Source organism: Natator depressus, chromosome 6, assembly GCF_965152275.1.
Source record: "Natator depressus isolate rNatDep1 chromosome 6, rNatDep2.hap1, whole genome shotgun sequence".
Lineage (NCBI taxonomy): Eukaryota > Metazoa > Chordata > Testudines > Cheloniidae > Natator > Natator depressus.
Window position 1 is genome coordinate 72250983 of NC_134239.1, and position 16650 is coordinate 72267632.

At 47.2% G+C, this 16650-nt stretch overlaps 1 protein-coding gene across 2 annotated transcripts in view; it reads left to right on the forward strand.

The window, feature by feature from the left end:
* CCDC9B (coiled-coil domain containing 9B) overlaps nucleotides 1–16650 on the forward strand; it is a 138668-nt gene that overhangs the window by 17687 nt on the left and 104331 nt on the right. Inside the window, exon 1 of one of the 2 annotated variants that reach the window (XM_074955712.1) lies at nucleotides 15557–15749. The exons of the other annotated variant lie outside the window; for it this stretch is intronic. Coding sequence (XP_074811813.1) covers nucleotides 15738–15749 — 12 coding nt within the window. The 5' untranslated portion in view covers nucleotides 15557–15737. Of the gene's footprint in view, nucleotides 1–15556; nucleotides 15750–16650 lie in introns of those variants that run through there. 2 annotated transcript variants of the gene reach the window in all.

A 16650-nucleotide genomic window follows, 5' to 3' on the forward strand; every position in this document is an offset into this window, starting at 1 on the left:
CTAGAACTGGGTAAGAAATATTTTCTCTTGGTTGCATGTGAATTTGCCAAGTTACTAGTTACTGCCAAGTCTTATAGGGTAAAGCTCACTCAAAATCCTTCCAACGTATTACAGCCAGGCTTGGCTGTGACCTTCCGTTCACGAGACAAGTCACTTTAGCTTGTTCCCTCAATGGAAAAGATCCGCGGTATCTCCTTATGCCCCCAGTTATACTCCCCCAAAACCATTGTATTTACTCAGAAACAGAATGGCCCCTGGCTGATTATTTTTTTCCTACGTGCCTCTTTCTTGTGGATTTCACAGTTTGCAGATAGGCCTCTGTCGTGAAGCAGACAATACACATATGACCAGCCAGAGAGAAATAAGCGTCTCTTCCTCCTATCTGATAGGAGCATATTTATCACCTTCTGGTGACCTACCTTAACTCACATACCTTAAGAACATAATTTTAAGTACAGAGGCATAATTTCTTAAATATCATCTGTGCATATGCTTCACAGTGATTATAATAACCAGTAGGCTGTTGGTTCTTGGTAGAGATCTCAAACACCACCCTTCGATACACTTAGTATGCATACATCTGACCCAAAGGATTCCTGTAGACCCCCATGCACTTCCGGGGCCCTCTGCCAGTTGGCACCAAGAGGTTCCTGTGTTACAGGGGTGCAGAAAGATTAGGGTGCAGGGTGCTTGGGGTGCACCTGTAGAGCTGGGGGATGCAGGAAGTTTGAGGTACAGGGTAGTTGAGGTGGCGTGGCAGAGCTGGGGGTGCTATGTGTCCCTCACCTGAGCCCCCAACCTCACTTGTCTCCCCTGCCACCCATCCCCAGTTATCTCCCTCACAGTAGCCTCCCCCCCACCCACCCTCTACTCCATCCCCTAACGCTCCTCCCCTCTCAGGAAGCTTTCACATCTCTAGTGTTTCCCCCAAAATACTTTGATTACAGTCCCCCCAAAATGAAACTGTCACCCGTGATTCACAAATTGCAGCAACCTCCATCCTCTCAGTCCCAAACTCCTTTTGTCTTAGGTGGGGGCTTGTGATTAATTTATCCTTAGTTCTGTTAATTAAAGGGTGAGAACAGGGCCTGTGATTCATGCAGTCATTAGAACCTCTCAGTTTTACAGTACAAGGCAACTAAAGGAAACTGGGTGGGTTTTTTTGGAGGGGGAGGGGTAGTGTAATTCAGGAACATCTCAGTCAAAGAATCCCAAATTTGGATCACTAATGCCTCTTTGCACCCCCATGAGGCACACCAAATGTCAAGCAATCAGGGTAACCATTCAGATTCTAGAACATTTACACGAATTGAGCTTTAAAGCATATAAAATGGTGGGAATAGAAACCCTCTAGTTGTTTTTCTGTGAGTGAGACCATTTTGACTCACATTACGTCAACAGTCTGATCTCTAGCTCTGGGCAAAAAAACCAAACCAAACCAAAACACACCACTGCCACAAAAAGCACCTAGAAACTTTTTCTAAAATGGCAATTTTTTTCAGAGATCATATCTCTGGAACCCCTGGCTCCAGTAACCCCTGTTTGGGTCACAAACTCTACCCTGCTTCTGCCTGAGACACCAAATTGTAAAGAAACAGGACTAAGTGTGTCGCTTTCAGAGGACTTAGAAATCTGTCAAGGTCCACCTTGAAACGGATGTCGTGATGCAATCTTAACTCGAGTAGCGCTGGCGCACCACTATCATCCTGTCTCTCTTGGCTCATTGCGGAGCTTCTACCTAGAATCTTCCCCAGCCCCCATCCAGCCCGGCTTCCTGGTACAAATTTAAAAAAACCCAGCACACATATTATCACAGACTCAGATTTAGACTGTCAGAAAGATAAAGCCCAACTGCTCAAGCCCATCTCTCTTTCATAATGGAACTACTGGTTTGGGGGCGTGTTACAAACAGGTCACGCAGCTGTCCGGTATATGGTTCTTGCATGACAGAAGGCTTATAAATCATCTCTTCCCTTCCCCAGGAGGATAGCTCCTTGAAAAACCAAACTCAACTCTGTAGCCACTGGGGTAAAGAATGGCTCTGACAGATAGGACTAGAATCCAGACCTAGGTGTTGTTACAGGGAACTGGTCTGCAACAAGCGTTTTGTAGTCTGTCTTCCTCCTGCCGTCACCTTTATAGACAACATCAGATATCATTACACTAGGGAGAGGCTCAGGGTCGGCTTTAGGGGTAGGCCACGCAGGTGACTGCCCAGGGCACTGTGCAGCAGCGCAGAGATGCACACTGCTGGCTGACAGGGGAGTGCAGCAAACTCACAGAGCTGATGCATGGAGGGGCACCCAGCTTTCTCCCTGCTTCCTTCCAGCAGAGGAATGGGGGGGAAACTGTGACCCACAGATACTTCTCGCCCCCTAACGTTCCTCTGCACTCCCGCCTAAGAGGCTGTGAGTGGGGGAGCGAGGAGCAACACCAAGTGCTCCATGCATCTAGGTCACTTTCCCCACCTGGCCGGTGCTGTGAAGCGAGCATCAGGAGCTGCTGAGCTCCTGCCCTCCCCTTACATAGACTAGGTGGGGGGAGCGAGCAGCAGTGTCAGCTGCTCCGTGCACCCAGGTCAGTTTTCCTACGTAGGCGCTGATGAGGAGTGCAGGAGTTAGGGGCACAGGAGGGAGGTGCAAGGGTTAGGGGTGAAGGGGACACAGTGCAGCACAAAGTAAGTGTGGCAATACACGATATACCATGCCACCCTTACTTCTCCGCTGCTGCTGGCGGCAGCACTGCCTTCAGAGCTAGGCTCGCAGCCAGCACCCGCCACTCTGCCAGTGCTTAATTTGCGCCGGGGCTTGCTGGAGCTGAGCCCCAGCATCTTGTTCAATAAAATTACGCACCAGGGGGAGGCAGTGGGGCCCTGAGTGGGTGGGAAGCCTGGGGAGCATGTGGGGGCTAGGGGTGATGGAGAGCTGGGGGTGGGGCATGGGCAGTGGGGGCTGGGACGCCAAAATACAAGTGTGCCTGGGCACCATTTTCCCTAAGGCCAACCCTGGAGGGGCTCCCCTGCACCCTCTAAACTGCAGAGTAAACAGGTATGCAGATTAGTCAGTGGCCTTTTAGGAGCTGTATTGCTGTCAGAGATTTCCTATTCCTTTACCTCCCTCTGGTGGTTAGAGTATGTCAGTGCTGGTGAGCTACTCAGGAAAATAACTGGAAGCTCTATCTCCACGACCTTGTCTACACTAGGTAAAAAATCATAGTAATTCACGTTCCAGCAGTGGAACAAATTGAGGAAGCTTTAGCACAGATAAGGCACAGGCATTTTTACTACCATGTCATCTAATTCTCTTCAAATGTGGCAAAATGTAGACCCATAAGACCTGTTCCAAAAGGGGGATCCAGATTGAAGTGTTACCAGTAGCGTTTGTACCTGGATAAAACATGGATATTGCTGCCTTGTCATATGAGGATGAGAACACATATTTTAATCCCATCAAATGACTTAAATGGGATCCACACACATGTAGCAAAGTTATTTCTCTCCCAGAATGACTTCACTCTAAGCAGAGGTTCAGTATTCCTGGAACTGAAGCTTGCAGATTGCAATGCATTGAAGCCATTTGGAACCTTCATTCAAATCCTTTTTGAACAGAGTTTTGCTACAGCAGAGTTCAAATGGGTTCCGCTGAGTGTGTATATATATTTGCAATCTAGTTGCAGTAGGTAATGCCAGGTTGTGTGTTTGTGAGGCCTGGCTCTTATGGGCAGAGTTGAATTGACCTTCTCTGTGATATCATCTGTTAACTGGCACCCTTATCGGTGTCATCAGTGAATAGTGGATTTTGCACTGTGTCTTGAGAGGACACAATATACCCATCTGGACTGAAGAGCTGTCTTGTTTCAAGGTTAAATGTTCCAACTAAATATTATTACTATGAGAAGTGTTTGTTCCTGGTTCACTGTGTCCACACTGAGCAGCTTGCATTGTGTAAACCAGTCCAGCGTGTCCACGCCTGCAGTCCCTCCAACCATTGTGGAACTAGTGCTTTGTGTGTCTTCTGAGACAGATATCTGTCAATCTAGATAGCTACCTATAAAGGTACTAGTGGTGGTGGGGGTCCCTCAGTTGCAGGCAAGCAGCGCTTCACAGCTACAGCCTTCACACACTAGGTGTTACCTTCCTGTAGGCCAGACTGTTCCTTGCTGGAGCACAGGTGGAGGGAACACAAGGAATGCTCCCACTCTGTGCCCCTGGGATGCAAACCATCCTAGTTGGCTTGAAGTGGAGACAGAGACATGGCCTCACTTCCTCTCCATATTGACTGGTCCACAGAGCTGGCCAGGCCGCTGGGGACAGAAGGTTTCACCCTCCTTTGGGATGGCACAGTATTTATATCCCATTGAGCGCTTGGGGGGGGGGGCGCGGCGGCTGAGGGAGGGATTGTGCTTCTCTAGGCTTCTCTGTGCTTCTCTGCAGCACTCTCGCTGGGACACTCCCTCTCGTGAGTCGTTACCCACATTCCTAAGAATTTGCTGGACTGGGCCTTTGGGGGGAACAGAGCCTTAGATCTGCATTTGTGTGTGATAATTGCACCAACTTCTGTTTAGAATATCTAGAAATAATATCTAGAAATAATATCTCACTTGAAAAGAATGAGCCTGATTCTTGCCTCATGCTAAGGTAACTGCAATGACCAGTATAAATGAGAGGAGAATCCAGCTCAGTGTGTCTGAAATCCTAATGTTCACTGGGAAAGGGAGGGAGAGGGGTGTTTTCACCAGTGACAGAGAGCAGGATTTTTAAATAAACCCCATGATTAATGATTTCTGTTCTGCTGCTTTGCAAGTAATCTGCACTTTCATGAGGTCTCTGCCAGTTGAACATAGTCTTCAGGCCAGTGGGGCAACAGATTTCTGTAGCATTTCAAGCTGAACATCCATCCAACCTTCCCACCCTGCCCCAAGAATTAATTAAATATTAAAGAACGAACCAATTCAGCAATAATCACCAGTCTCAATATCCCTTTCATCTCCTTCTTTCACAAGCATCTCCATGCTTTCTTCTAGGCCAGTTGCTGTGCTTGGAAGGCCTTTTCTGTACCTATTCCCCAAGCCAGCTCCCTCAGCTCACCCAAATCCCTCCTGAAGGGCACAGCCAGGTATGAGATATCTGAGTGCAAACTGAATCAATCCAGTGTAAATCCAGAGTGACACCACTGAAGTTAATGGAGTGTCTTCATTCCAGATTTATGCCAATGTAACTGAGATCAGAATCTGCTCCCTTAGATTTGCTGCAATGCCATGAGGGAATAATTCCAAATTACAAGGGTGAAGATAAATTGTTCAAGTGAGGCTGCTTGGGGAGATGGATGGCTCAGGGGGCAGGAAAAAAGATACAGAGCTTGTCACCTCTAGATCCTTTTTTTGAACCTAGACCAGGCAGTAATAATAACTGATAGTTGTTCCCATCTGAACAGCCCTGTGGTGGCTTGTGTGAAATGAGCTGGTCTCTTTCCAGTTTCCTGTGGACAAGTAACCATGGCACAAAACCACTACCATGACTGGCACTAATAGGCAATCGAGGCAGAAATGCTGAGTTGTAGGCAATGGTGTGTGAGCTATTTTCTCCCTATGTCAGGACTCAGGGCATTCGGTAGGTGGGAAGCTTCCGTTGCTGCTACCTGCACTGTACATTGCCTGTGTGCAGAGGTCAGTCACACAGGCTGTCAACCCGAGTGCTATTTACACAAAAGAGAGAAAGAACCTCCCTTGGCAGGTGCCCCATCTGGTGAGTCCAGACGAACTTATCAGTGCGGAGTCCTTCTGACAGCTGAGTATTGAGCTACGTGCTTTATATGAGGGCTTGGCTATTGCATGAGATTGCTCCATCTGCATTTGGCCCTGCTGCGCACATCTGGAAGTCTGACAAGTCAAGAGATCTGTGCTATTAGCAATTCTTGATAAACGCTCCATTGCAACATGTTACCACAATCACACATTTCAATAGACATGAGACACGTCAGCACAGGGATCAGCTGAGATGCAAAAGAGCAGATGCAAGAGTTAGTGCATTCAGTCAAACATGGGGGCAAATCCAGTCCCCAAGAAGCTGGACACTGGGGGGATTCACAGGGAAGTGAAGGGTAGGAGGTAGAATCCTCCCAAACAGGCACACAGCTTCTGTGCAGAGACTAAGGCCTTGTCTACACTAGGGATTTGCTCCTGGTGTGGACTGGTGTAGCTGCACCCATGCAAGTGCCTACTGTAAACAGGCAACACCGTAATAAGCTGTGATCTTTAGTGGTTTCAGACAGGGGTGAGCTGCTCTGGTACAAAACCCTACTTTGCCTCTTTGCACTAGGGGTTTGCACCACTAATGCAGCTACACTATGGTTAGCCACTGATGGCTGCAAACCCCAGCATAGGCAAGGCCTAACCTAGTTTAACACAATGCCTGTGACAGCCTTCATTGCTGCCAGTGTGCTCCTTCTAGCCCCACCCCAGTATCCCTGGAGACTCTGCCATGGACAGCTTCTGTTCTATGAGAAGCAACTCCCTTTCATTTCGTCACACTACCTAGGAGCCACTACAAATAGATGGACAAGAATGGTGAAATGCACTTTTTAATTATTTTATAATTTGTCTCAGTATTATCCATCAGAGAGCCAAGCTCTGTAGTTGTATGATTAAGTCAATATTAAATTGTTTAGTGAGATAAAATAAAGTTCACTGTGGGTCAAAGACTATGTGGCAGACTGATGTTATGGCAAGCTGATCATAATGGCAATACACGTGATGGGGAAATAGCTTGTCATTCGTAACATTGCATGTGATGCTCCCTAGAGTATTTTGCAGAATATTGTCAGAGACTGGCATCCCCATACATATATTAAAATATTAGTATGAAGTAAACTAAAAACTGCTAAGATGGGAGGGTTCCCATATCCTGAGCTATGTGGACTTGTGATGAGTGGGCACAAGTGCCCACCAGGTGATGATTGGGGCTGCTAGGTATGTGGGTTACACTTACAGAGTCCTTCCCCCATTTGTGGCACACCAGGGATTCTCCAAACAAAAACAGAAACAAAAAGGTTCTTTTCCCTCCCAGGCAGAGGAAGAACAAATGTAAAAGACAAAGATGGTCAGTCTCTTAGGCAGTTTTTTGGTAACCTTAATGGGGTTCAGCTTGTCTGCAGGTTCTAGTGTCTTTGATCTGGTTTAGGTTCTGCCTCCACCCCTCCCTTTTGGCCACCTGGTCCATACAGTCTCAAGGGCAGCAGGTCTGCAACTGTCTTCCACTTTGTTGAATTGTCCCTGTAGCCAGCAGTCTCCGAGGTACAGCAGCCTTCCCCCTAACCAGCACACCTTTCTGGCTTTTTCCTTTTCAAGCTTCCTCCTTCCAGGCAGAGCAAGCCTTACAGGTGTGTCTGGTTTGTGCTGACTGAACCCATAAGGGATCAGCCTCCTCTCTTCTAGAGTGTGGGTGGACTGTAATGGAAACTTAAACAACCCAGGGCTTAATGACCTATGTTTATAAATTGCAGAGTAGGTTTAGTGACAGTGTCACAAAAAGGCATTTTGTGAGGGGGAAAAGGAGTTTTGTGCCCTGTTTGAGTTTGTTTTTGTAAGAGCATGACTCACTACCAGAATGCACCGCTATGGCTGTGCAAGGTATTGCAAAGCCTTCCCCTCAGTACCTCCAAACAGCCATGTAGGCCTGCTGATTGTCCACCTGTTCTTGTGACTCGGCCCTTCTGGCATAAGTCAACAGACCAACAAACAATAGTCTGACAATTTCACATTGGAACTCCAGCCTCACTCCAGACATGCTAGTCCCTACCCCTTGGGTCAGGGGGTCTCAACAGTCCTTACCCCTTGGATCAGGGGATTTCCAAGCCATCTTCCTCGCCAGGCCAGGGGGGAGCCCAGGCCTTCCCTCTCCTCTGAGTTCCAGTCCAGGACCCCTTTAATAGGCAACCAAGACCAGTAAATGCAGACCCCTTGCTGCCTTCCTGGACCACTGCCTACTTTCACTGGTTTTAGCCTTTCCCACAGCCTCTTGCCCAGCTTGTATATCAGCATCACAGTCTCTAAGCCTCTCTCCCAGGCTCACTGCAGAGCGTCTTAGCTCTCTCCACTGCCCAGCTGGTTCTGCTACAGGAGAGTTTTCTCTACTGCCCTCACAGGGCAGTCCCTGGCCCAGCAGGAGCCTCCCTGATCCCCACAGGCCTCTCCACCAGCATGGAGAATCCTCGGCCAATTCAATTCCTCCAGCTTTCCTTCCCCACTTCCTGAGGCTCCCAGTTACAGATGTACCAATAACATGAGAATTGGAATTGGAGTCAAGGGCCCATATACCCTGGATGGACTGTTATTGATAGGACACCAGTGGAAACAGAGAATGTGAGGAGTAGGCAGTGCTCAGGGTTGAATACAGTTCCACTTGTTCAACTTAATCTGCGTTCATCTGCGCTCTGTGCTAATGAAACAGTACCTTCCTTCAGGGAGGTTCTGTCCCCCAGCAGCCCAGCTCAGCTCCCTGGCTCCAGCCAGCCTTCGTTCTCAGAGTGAGAGCCAGAAATCTGCTGTCTTTCCCCAGCCAGTCCTCACCTAAGCCAGATTCAGTCCTTTTAGCTCCTCCCTCCAGCCTTGACACCTACTGCAGGCAACAGGGCAGGGCTGATTGCACCCACAGCCTGTCATTAACCCAGTGTGGGATTTCTACACCCCATCACATTTTTCTTTTGTTCTCCTTAATGTGTAAAGAAAGCCGGAAAGGCTGGTTGTTTTGTCTTTATTGTTCATGGGGTGGGGGTGGGGGGGAGAGAATGTTTGTGTTTTGCAGAAATATCAAGCATGTTAAGTCTGGCCTTCCCTAGTTGTACCAGAAGACTCATTGGAGATCAGAGAGACGTGAGCTTTCTCAGCCTTGACCTGAAGGGCCCGGAATGTTGAATCTGTAACAAAGATATTTTTTCTCTCAAGTTTTTGAATTGAATAAGTATGAACCGAAACAAGGAACACAGAGTTTAAATAGTCCACATAAATACTTCCCCTCTTAGTTAACTAGGCTTCACTGGCATGGTTATCGCCGATGTCACAATCTTATCAGTTCTCCAGAAACCATAGAGTTTCCCAGGCAAGACCTAAATTTCTAATGTAAAACACAAGTAAAAATGAAACCCACTGAAATGAACAAAACCAGACAATCTTTCAGCCCTTCTGGGTTCAAATCTATTTTCTTTATTTCCTTTGCATGTCTTTCCTTTTTGAACATTTATTCCCCTTGCCTGTTTTATCTGGAGCCCTGGCAGAAATGGACAAACCCGAGGTCTAAGGACTGTGTTTAAAAAACTAGAAAATACCCACCCAAGCATGTTACTGCTGTGCACTGAGGAGCTGGATTGCTGTCATTATTATAATAGCTGAGCTGATAATTGTTGAATGAGGTGACAGTACTCATTTCAACTACTGGAGAATGTGAGCATTGTGGAATTAGTTGCTAATTGCTTAAATGGCTTCCAGACTGTAAAAATACCTTTATTTTAGACCCAGAAGTGAATGTAGATGGTGTGTCATAATTGGTTATTGTTGTAAATCTCTAGTTGGCATTTCTACCAGTAAATGGTGCAATTGAGCATTGTCCATTGATAAAAGTATATCAAAGGGGGAGCTGTCATTTTAAGAGGTGTGCTGGAGGTTGCACTTGAGTGGAATATTGAGTGGAGTTTAGTGCAGTCTCAGTTTTGGATGTTCCAGTCTGGGTGTGTGTGATACAGTAAAACAGCAGAGAGCTTCCTCTGGAAAATATTCTAAACAGGGCAGAATTTAGATTAATGAAAATATTTTTGAACAAAAGTAGGCCTCCTCTTGAAGGAGCAGGTCTTTTCCAACTCAATTCCTACGATTCCATGAGTCAATGGATAACAGGGGCAAGGTGTTCTGGATTTTCTGTAAAAATCCTTTGAAGATTTTCTGGCTTATGGGTATACACAAGAAAATCACTCTGAGGAACGCATTATCAATACCACCAGGGCCCAATTCTTCATCACATTGCCGCTCTTGTGAGCCACTGGGAATGGCAGAACTGGTCACCAGTGACTCCTCCCAGCATCAGATGCTTCCCCAGACAGCGCAGAGTCAGGCAGGCCCCGCAGGGCTGGGAAAAGGGGAAGCACAAAGACAGCTTAATGCCACCTTCATTCACTACTTCCATTTCTGGGCCAAGTGTAGATGAGTCGGAACAGAGAGTCTAGTCCCTAGTTTAGATTCGCTATGGAATGCTTGTTACCGGCTGGTGATTAAAAAGTGGTCATTCAGGAAGTGGAAGCCAGGCATGGTGGGGGATTGGAGTCAGGAAAAGAGGAGATGTTAAAGTAAGAAGCTTTTAAGGAGCTTCACAGAATGGAACAGAAAAAGGATGGAGAATTTCAAGCTAAAGCTGTGTGTATAGACCCTGCACTGGTGAAGAAGGGCTTAAAGAGCTGCTGTGGGCAAGGTTGGCCCCATCCCTCCACACTTGTCAATCATGTCAAGGGTGGAATAAGGACATAAAAACAGGCAGTTTCCAGCAGTTCGTGGTCAGCTCTGGGAGAGAGCAGATAGTGGCTCTACAGCTCCCAAAGAAGATTCCGCTTCAGGCGAGCTGCCCTCAGGAAGGCTATTTACCATCTGCCCCGTGCTTACAATTAGACAATGACTCTGCTATGGTAGCTGGGTAGGACAAGTTTGGCAAACGCTGAGGCAAGCTGTTTAAGTAGTTGATGCTGCTTCCCTCTACCCTTTCAGGGTTAGACAATCTGAGGACAGGCCTAAGGGACTAGGGGAGTGGGAGCCAAAAGCTCCATCCCATCAACCCCAAAAAAGACTATCTAACATAATTTGTGTCACAAAGACTCTAACTTAGGCAGATGGGGGATGCCCTGAGGACTTTTCAGTGCCCATCCAGTAGGAGGTGCCCCTCAACAGCCTGTGAACTGTGACACTGTGTTAGTATAGGGAAGAGTTGATAAAGGAGAACTAATAATGCATCTGTATGTGGGAAATAGAAAGGGTTATATCGTTTGAAGTCAGTATAGTAAAGATTTACGCTCCCTTCAGTTAGTCTTCTTTGCATGAGCTAGAGAGAGGGGAATTTGTGGGAGGCTATGTAACTTGCTGTCAAATTTGGAACAGGGTCAGGGCTTGTTTACACAAAGGATTTAATCTGCGTTAAGTCAAATTAACCTGTTTTGAAAAAGCTTGCATACACACAAGGCAATCCATTACAGCACACTAACTGCATTTATCACAAACTCTGGAGTCCTCTTGCAAAGTGGACTAAGTTTGCTGTGAATCAAATTAGTTTGGTTTATTGTTTGTGTGCACACAATGTTGCTGTGCATCACTTTGGTATACCTCCAATGGCCATCCCACGCTGCTTTGAAGACAATAATTACTGACCTGTCTGTTTACCTGTGTGCCCTCTCTCACCATGATATCAAGTTGCCAGGACATCCCCTCCTCTATTTAAAAACTGGTGTGGGAAGAGATTTTGCCCATGTGTTCAGGGATTTCAGTGTGTCGGCACTGCTGCAGTACTGCTGCGATAGTACTCCAGAAGCCCCACAACATGTCTCGTGCAGCCACGTGAAGCTGTGCATCACCATCTGGGTGAAGCACTGGTGCAGCAAGCTCTTGTAGCCAGCCATGGGAATAAAGATCTCTTTGTGAACATTGCAAAGCAGACATCCAAGAGGAGTCATGACCAGGACACCAAATAATGCTGGATAAAAAGCAAGCAGCTCAGGAGGACCTATATTAAAACCAGGGATGAGAGGAAAAATTCAGCAGGGGACAAGTAACCTGTCCATTTTTTGAGGAACTGGACTGGATTTTGCACCACTACACAACCACCCAGCCCTGAAGGACTGTGGAACCACCTGCCTGCTCCCCACCTCCTCCCAAGGCTCATTGGAGGATGAGCATGAGGAAACCAGCAAAAAGCTGTCCCCTGAGAGCCAAGATCTCCTTGGGACTCAGGCCCCTGACACTGGCCAGGTAGAAAGCCAACATAATTTCTGCCCTTCAACAACGGAGCGCGAGCCCCCGCCAGAAACCCAGGCCAGGATCCAAGAGGCAGATTCTCTGGAGGGAACTTTGGCAGGTAAGTACCTATCTTTACAATTAATTATTATTGTGCTGTACTGCCATGCTAGCTTCTGTTACGGGTGTCCCATGGCCACATCCATTTTAGGCAGATAAGAGCTAGGAGCCTTTCTGAGTCTCCAGCCCCCCCTCCAAATATAGAAGTCAAACTACGCCTGTCTGTTTGGTGGTGTGATGGGTGAAGACCAAAGCCGAATTCAAGCAGTCTCTGTGTATTTGCGGTTGCCAGCATAGCAACCCAGACCATTGTTGGATCCATGCCAGCCAAAAGCAAAGCAAAAATGGCGCTAGCCTGCCCAAAAGGGAAGTACAGGGTGGTGACAGTGCAAACATGGAATTTTAAAAAAAATTTGAATCTGCCTGGCTTCCCAAAATTCATAATGGAAAACTCCCAGGATGCACACTGCTCAGCACCGAAGCAAAGGAGTCTGGGATACCCTCCAAGAACACCATGCCCGTAGCACACAGCAAGCTGACACTGTGCACACTCAATTTGAATTGAAAGATGGAACCAGGCGCTCAGTGTGTACACTCTTGGTGTGGCTTCCACACTGCATGTTACCTGATGCGCAGCAAAAAGCTTCAGGTTAAATCCCCCATGTAGACAAACGCTTAGTGTTTCTCCAAAAGGGCTGAACACAATTTTTTTTCAATTAGTAAATCAGCCTTATGCACCTGCTAGAACCTATTGCTGTCTGGGTCAAAATGTTAGCAAGGAAAATACATTGTATGGTTAGAGAAAGGTACTATTTGGCACTAGCAGTTGCAGTATGGTAGTGCCACAACCCTAACTCCCTTCCCTAGCCAGTGCAGTCCCAGACTCTCACACTCGGCTTTCGTCTTCCCCCATGTGTATCTCAGTGCCACCCAGCAACTGAGAGCTCCAGCTGACACAGGAGCTGTTGGAAGCAGCGTTGATGATTCAGCAGGCAGAGTGCTTTGCTGTGGATGTGGACCAGTACTCCTGCATGGAACTATGGGGGGACCTGACTGCTGAAGGTGCAGACTTAGGGATGTTGGGTCAGACTTTGTGCTGTGTATCCCTGGAGGTGCAGCACAAATGGCACAGCCTGGGAGAGGGGCAAAATAGTTTAATGCCCCATTGGCACCTGTAGGATTCAGGGCTGTTCTGAGAGCTGGCCCAGCCTCTGGAAAAAGTCAGAGCAGCTCCAGGGACTGCTCTAACTTTCAGTAGCAGCCCATAAACACTGCTCGGCAGTCACTTCCTTTTCCACCCTCAGTCACCTCCCAGCATGCCTGTGCACCAGCGGCTGTGTGACCAACCTACAGCCATCTATGCCAGCCACTCATTGCCCCTTCACTGGGGTGTTCCTCAAGAGCTGGTTAAGCACCTCAGCCACCAGAGAGGGGCCTCAACAGAGCCCAAAATCAGACCAAAGACATAAAACTGACCTCTTGTCCATTCATGTTCATTAAAGCTCTCCTGACACTTTTGATAAGAGCAGGCGTGTTAACTCAGGTGTCTCAGCCAAATCCCCCTTTGGAGAATTAGATTCTGCCTTCTGAAAACACTGTTGCTGTTTCACAAAGACATAAGATTCACTTCCAGACTTAAACAGCTATGTAGAGTTGTTGTGTGCTGTTAAACAGCTGCCACATTTTGCTTTAGAGGTGGCTGCATTTCAGCCCTTGGTGAGGTGAAGGTCCCTGTGAACAGTTTGCAAACTGTTCTGGGGATCCTTTGGGATGAAAGCTTCTATCAAAATGTCAGCAGTTATTAAGGTAGTTCTCTGCGTAAACACAAGCATTTGAGTCATCTTCAGTTTCTCTCATTCAGTGTCTTCAGCCAGATGGCTCGCAGGGCACCCATGGCTTCCTGCCTCCTTTCCCCCAACAGTGTCTTGTGCAACCCCTGCAGATCCCTCCATTTGCTCTCCTGCTTCATGAAGCCTCATTTCAAAGGCACCATCCTCCCTGCTGCGGACTGCAGGGGATTTCCTTTCTCATCCATAAGGTTTGCCACTGGGCAATATGAAGCAATCCTTCCCCCAAAGCACTGTCACTAAGTCACTCTGCCAGCTCCACTCTGGCCTGGGCTCTGATCCAAGATAGTTATGATGACTCTGCACAGACTATGAGCCTGATCCAAAGCCCGTTGAAATCAATGGTAGTCTTTCCATTGACTTCATTGGGTTTTGGACCATGCTCCAGGTGAGCATAAGACAATAACACACTGTGACCTAATCATGTCTGTGTCTTTGTGATGCAGTGAACCACTCAACAACATGTGTGTGAGGAAGTTGTTGGAGACGAATAGGATGTTAGTGCTGGGGCCTCTCCATCAAAGGACGCAAGCACCTTTTGGCTATGACCTGTCATGTGGAGATATTGTGGACACCAAAACAATGCCTGTGTTTCTTTCTCTTGTTAGCCTGCAAGGACTTCAGCCAGGGCAAGATCATTCAGAGGGTGAGAGAGAGGACAGGCTGGCTATGCTAAAGGAGAGCAGAGCAGGACCAGGACAAGAAGCTGAAATAATGTTTTCAGCATAGGCAAACAAGAATGGGGATGGGGGGAGACCTCCTAAGTATCGACATGAGGGTGTCTGTAATGGAAGAGTTGGGTCAGAGCACAAAGGCACTGTATCCATCCACCTGCTACTGCCAATATGTGAGTTGGGAAGTGGCAAACCTTTTCCATCATTATCACAATGCCTCTGACCTTTTCTCCGTGTTTCCCAGGGAGGTCACTTTGAGGATGCTAATAAACTAAAACAACTATTCCCATCAAGAGAAAATGTGATCAGGAAAGATTCGTGCCTTTGCTCTCCCCTATCTCTTCTATCTTCTTAGTAGCTTATCTTAAGAGGTAGTCAAATTGTTCATTGCTAAGAATATGCCTAGCAAATGTAGGCCTTTTGCTGCTTACAAATCATTTAGGAACCAATCCTGATTTCAGCAAATGTATTAGTTATTTATGACTATTCCCTGGATTGTTTGGATGAACAGTTTTCACCCTGTGGTTTGCTCGAGAACCATTCATCTTAGCTGTTTCCTATTTGTTATTCGTGCTGTATGCTTGGCCACATACGCCACATGGTATTGTCTCTGCTACCTGATTAGATGAATGAAACATTTAAACAGGAAAATATCAAAAAGCAAATACAGAATAAGGTGCCTTTGATACAAGTTTTCAGATGAAGGGTCATTCATGCTAGAATTGATGAAACACTCAGGATCCAAGAACATTTTCATGAATACCTGCCAGGATGCCAGTCATCCAAATAGCCACGCAAACCAAATAACATGACCACTGTGAACAGCCGCGGAGTGAAGTCAGGCTGTTTGCAAATCCATTTTTCACTGTTCGCCACGGTTTACACTTTCCCATTTGGGGTTCTGGCATCAGTGAGTTAAAGGAAGTCATGGGGGGGAAGGGGAGTGTTTCTTTTAAAAAAGAGAGTGAGATTGAGAGGAGGACACAGGCACTCAAATACCCTGACTGTGCTTGGTATATTAGGCAGCCCGTGCTCTTGGCTGGGAGCCCAGACAAGGCTTTTGTAATCAAAACATGATCTTGTATGCTGTGCAACCAGTGCTGAGAAAGGCCGTCTGATGACTCTCCTCTTTTAGCTCTGCTTTGGAATCCACCAGGCTTCACCGCCGAGGTCCAAAATGCAGCGATCTGTGAGTGCTGCCTTTGTTGTTACTGGGAGGGGAGTGGGGGGATTCATTTCTCTTTAAAAAAAAGCCAAGAAGTGACTTGCGCTCACTCTCATTTTGTTGTTGTTGTTTTGGGGGGTTGTTTGTTGCCAACAGCTGTGTATCTAAAATGATCTGAGACGCGTGGGAGGGAGGGGAGTGGATTTCATATGCCGGATTTCATGTACCGATCACTGGGGCAGTTTGCCGTCGCTGGCTTAGGATGTTGTTCTTATCCAGAAGGGTGGGAGCATTGGGAGGAAAAAACCCATAAAGCCAGGTAATGCTGGACATTACTCATCCTGGTACTGGGAGTCGGGGGGCTTTCAGCTACAGCTGTCAGATCAGAGGCAGAGAATATTTCTTAGAGAGCTTGTGCACTGGATTTCATAGAAAAATGCTAGTTTAGGGGCCTGTCCCTCTTCCTTTTCCCTTCCCCCACCTTCTCTCTCTCTCTCTCTCTCTCTCTCACCATCACTCCCTTCTGAGCTCTCTCACTTCAGAAACAGCTGATTGTGAAAGTCTGCAGGGAAAGATGTGCACAGAAAGATGATTCCTGAGACAAGAGGTGCTCTCAAGCACTGATGAGTTGCATAATGGGGGTGTGTGTTAGGAGTGGGGGGGACAGAATGAGACATTGCCATGTAACTGAAGCACATTGCCTCTTGCTTCCCTTGCCGCCTTTTGTTACATTTTCATTTTTAATAGAAAGAGGTCTTTCTTTACAGTGCTCGCTCTCTGTCTCTGAGGCATCAGGCTCTGCTTTCTGATTCGTAGCACATTGCACACTTGTTCTGCCAAACCCATTTACAACTCCCTGCTCTAGACACTGTGACATACGGGTGCCTTGGTTCCCCGGAAGAGCTTTACTCCGGGTAGGGTGAAG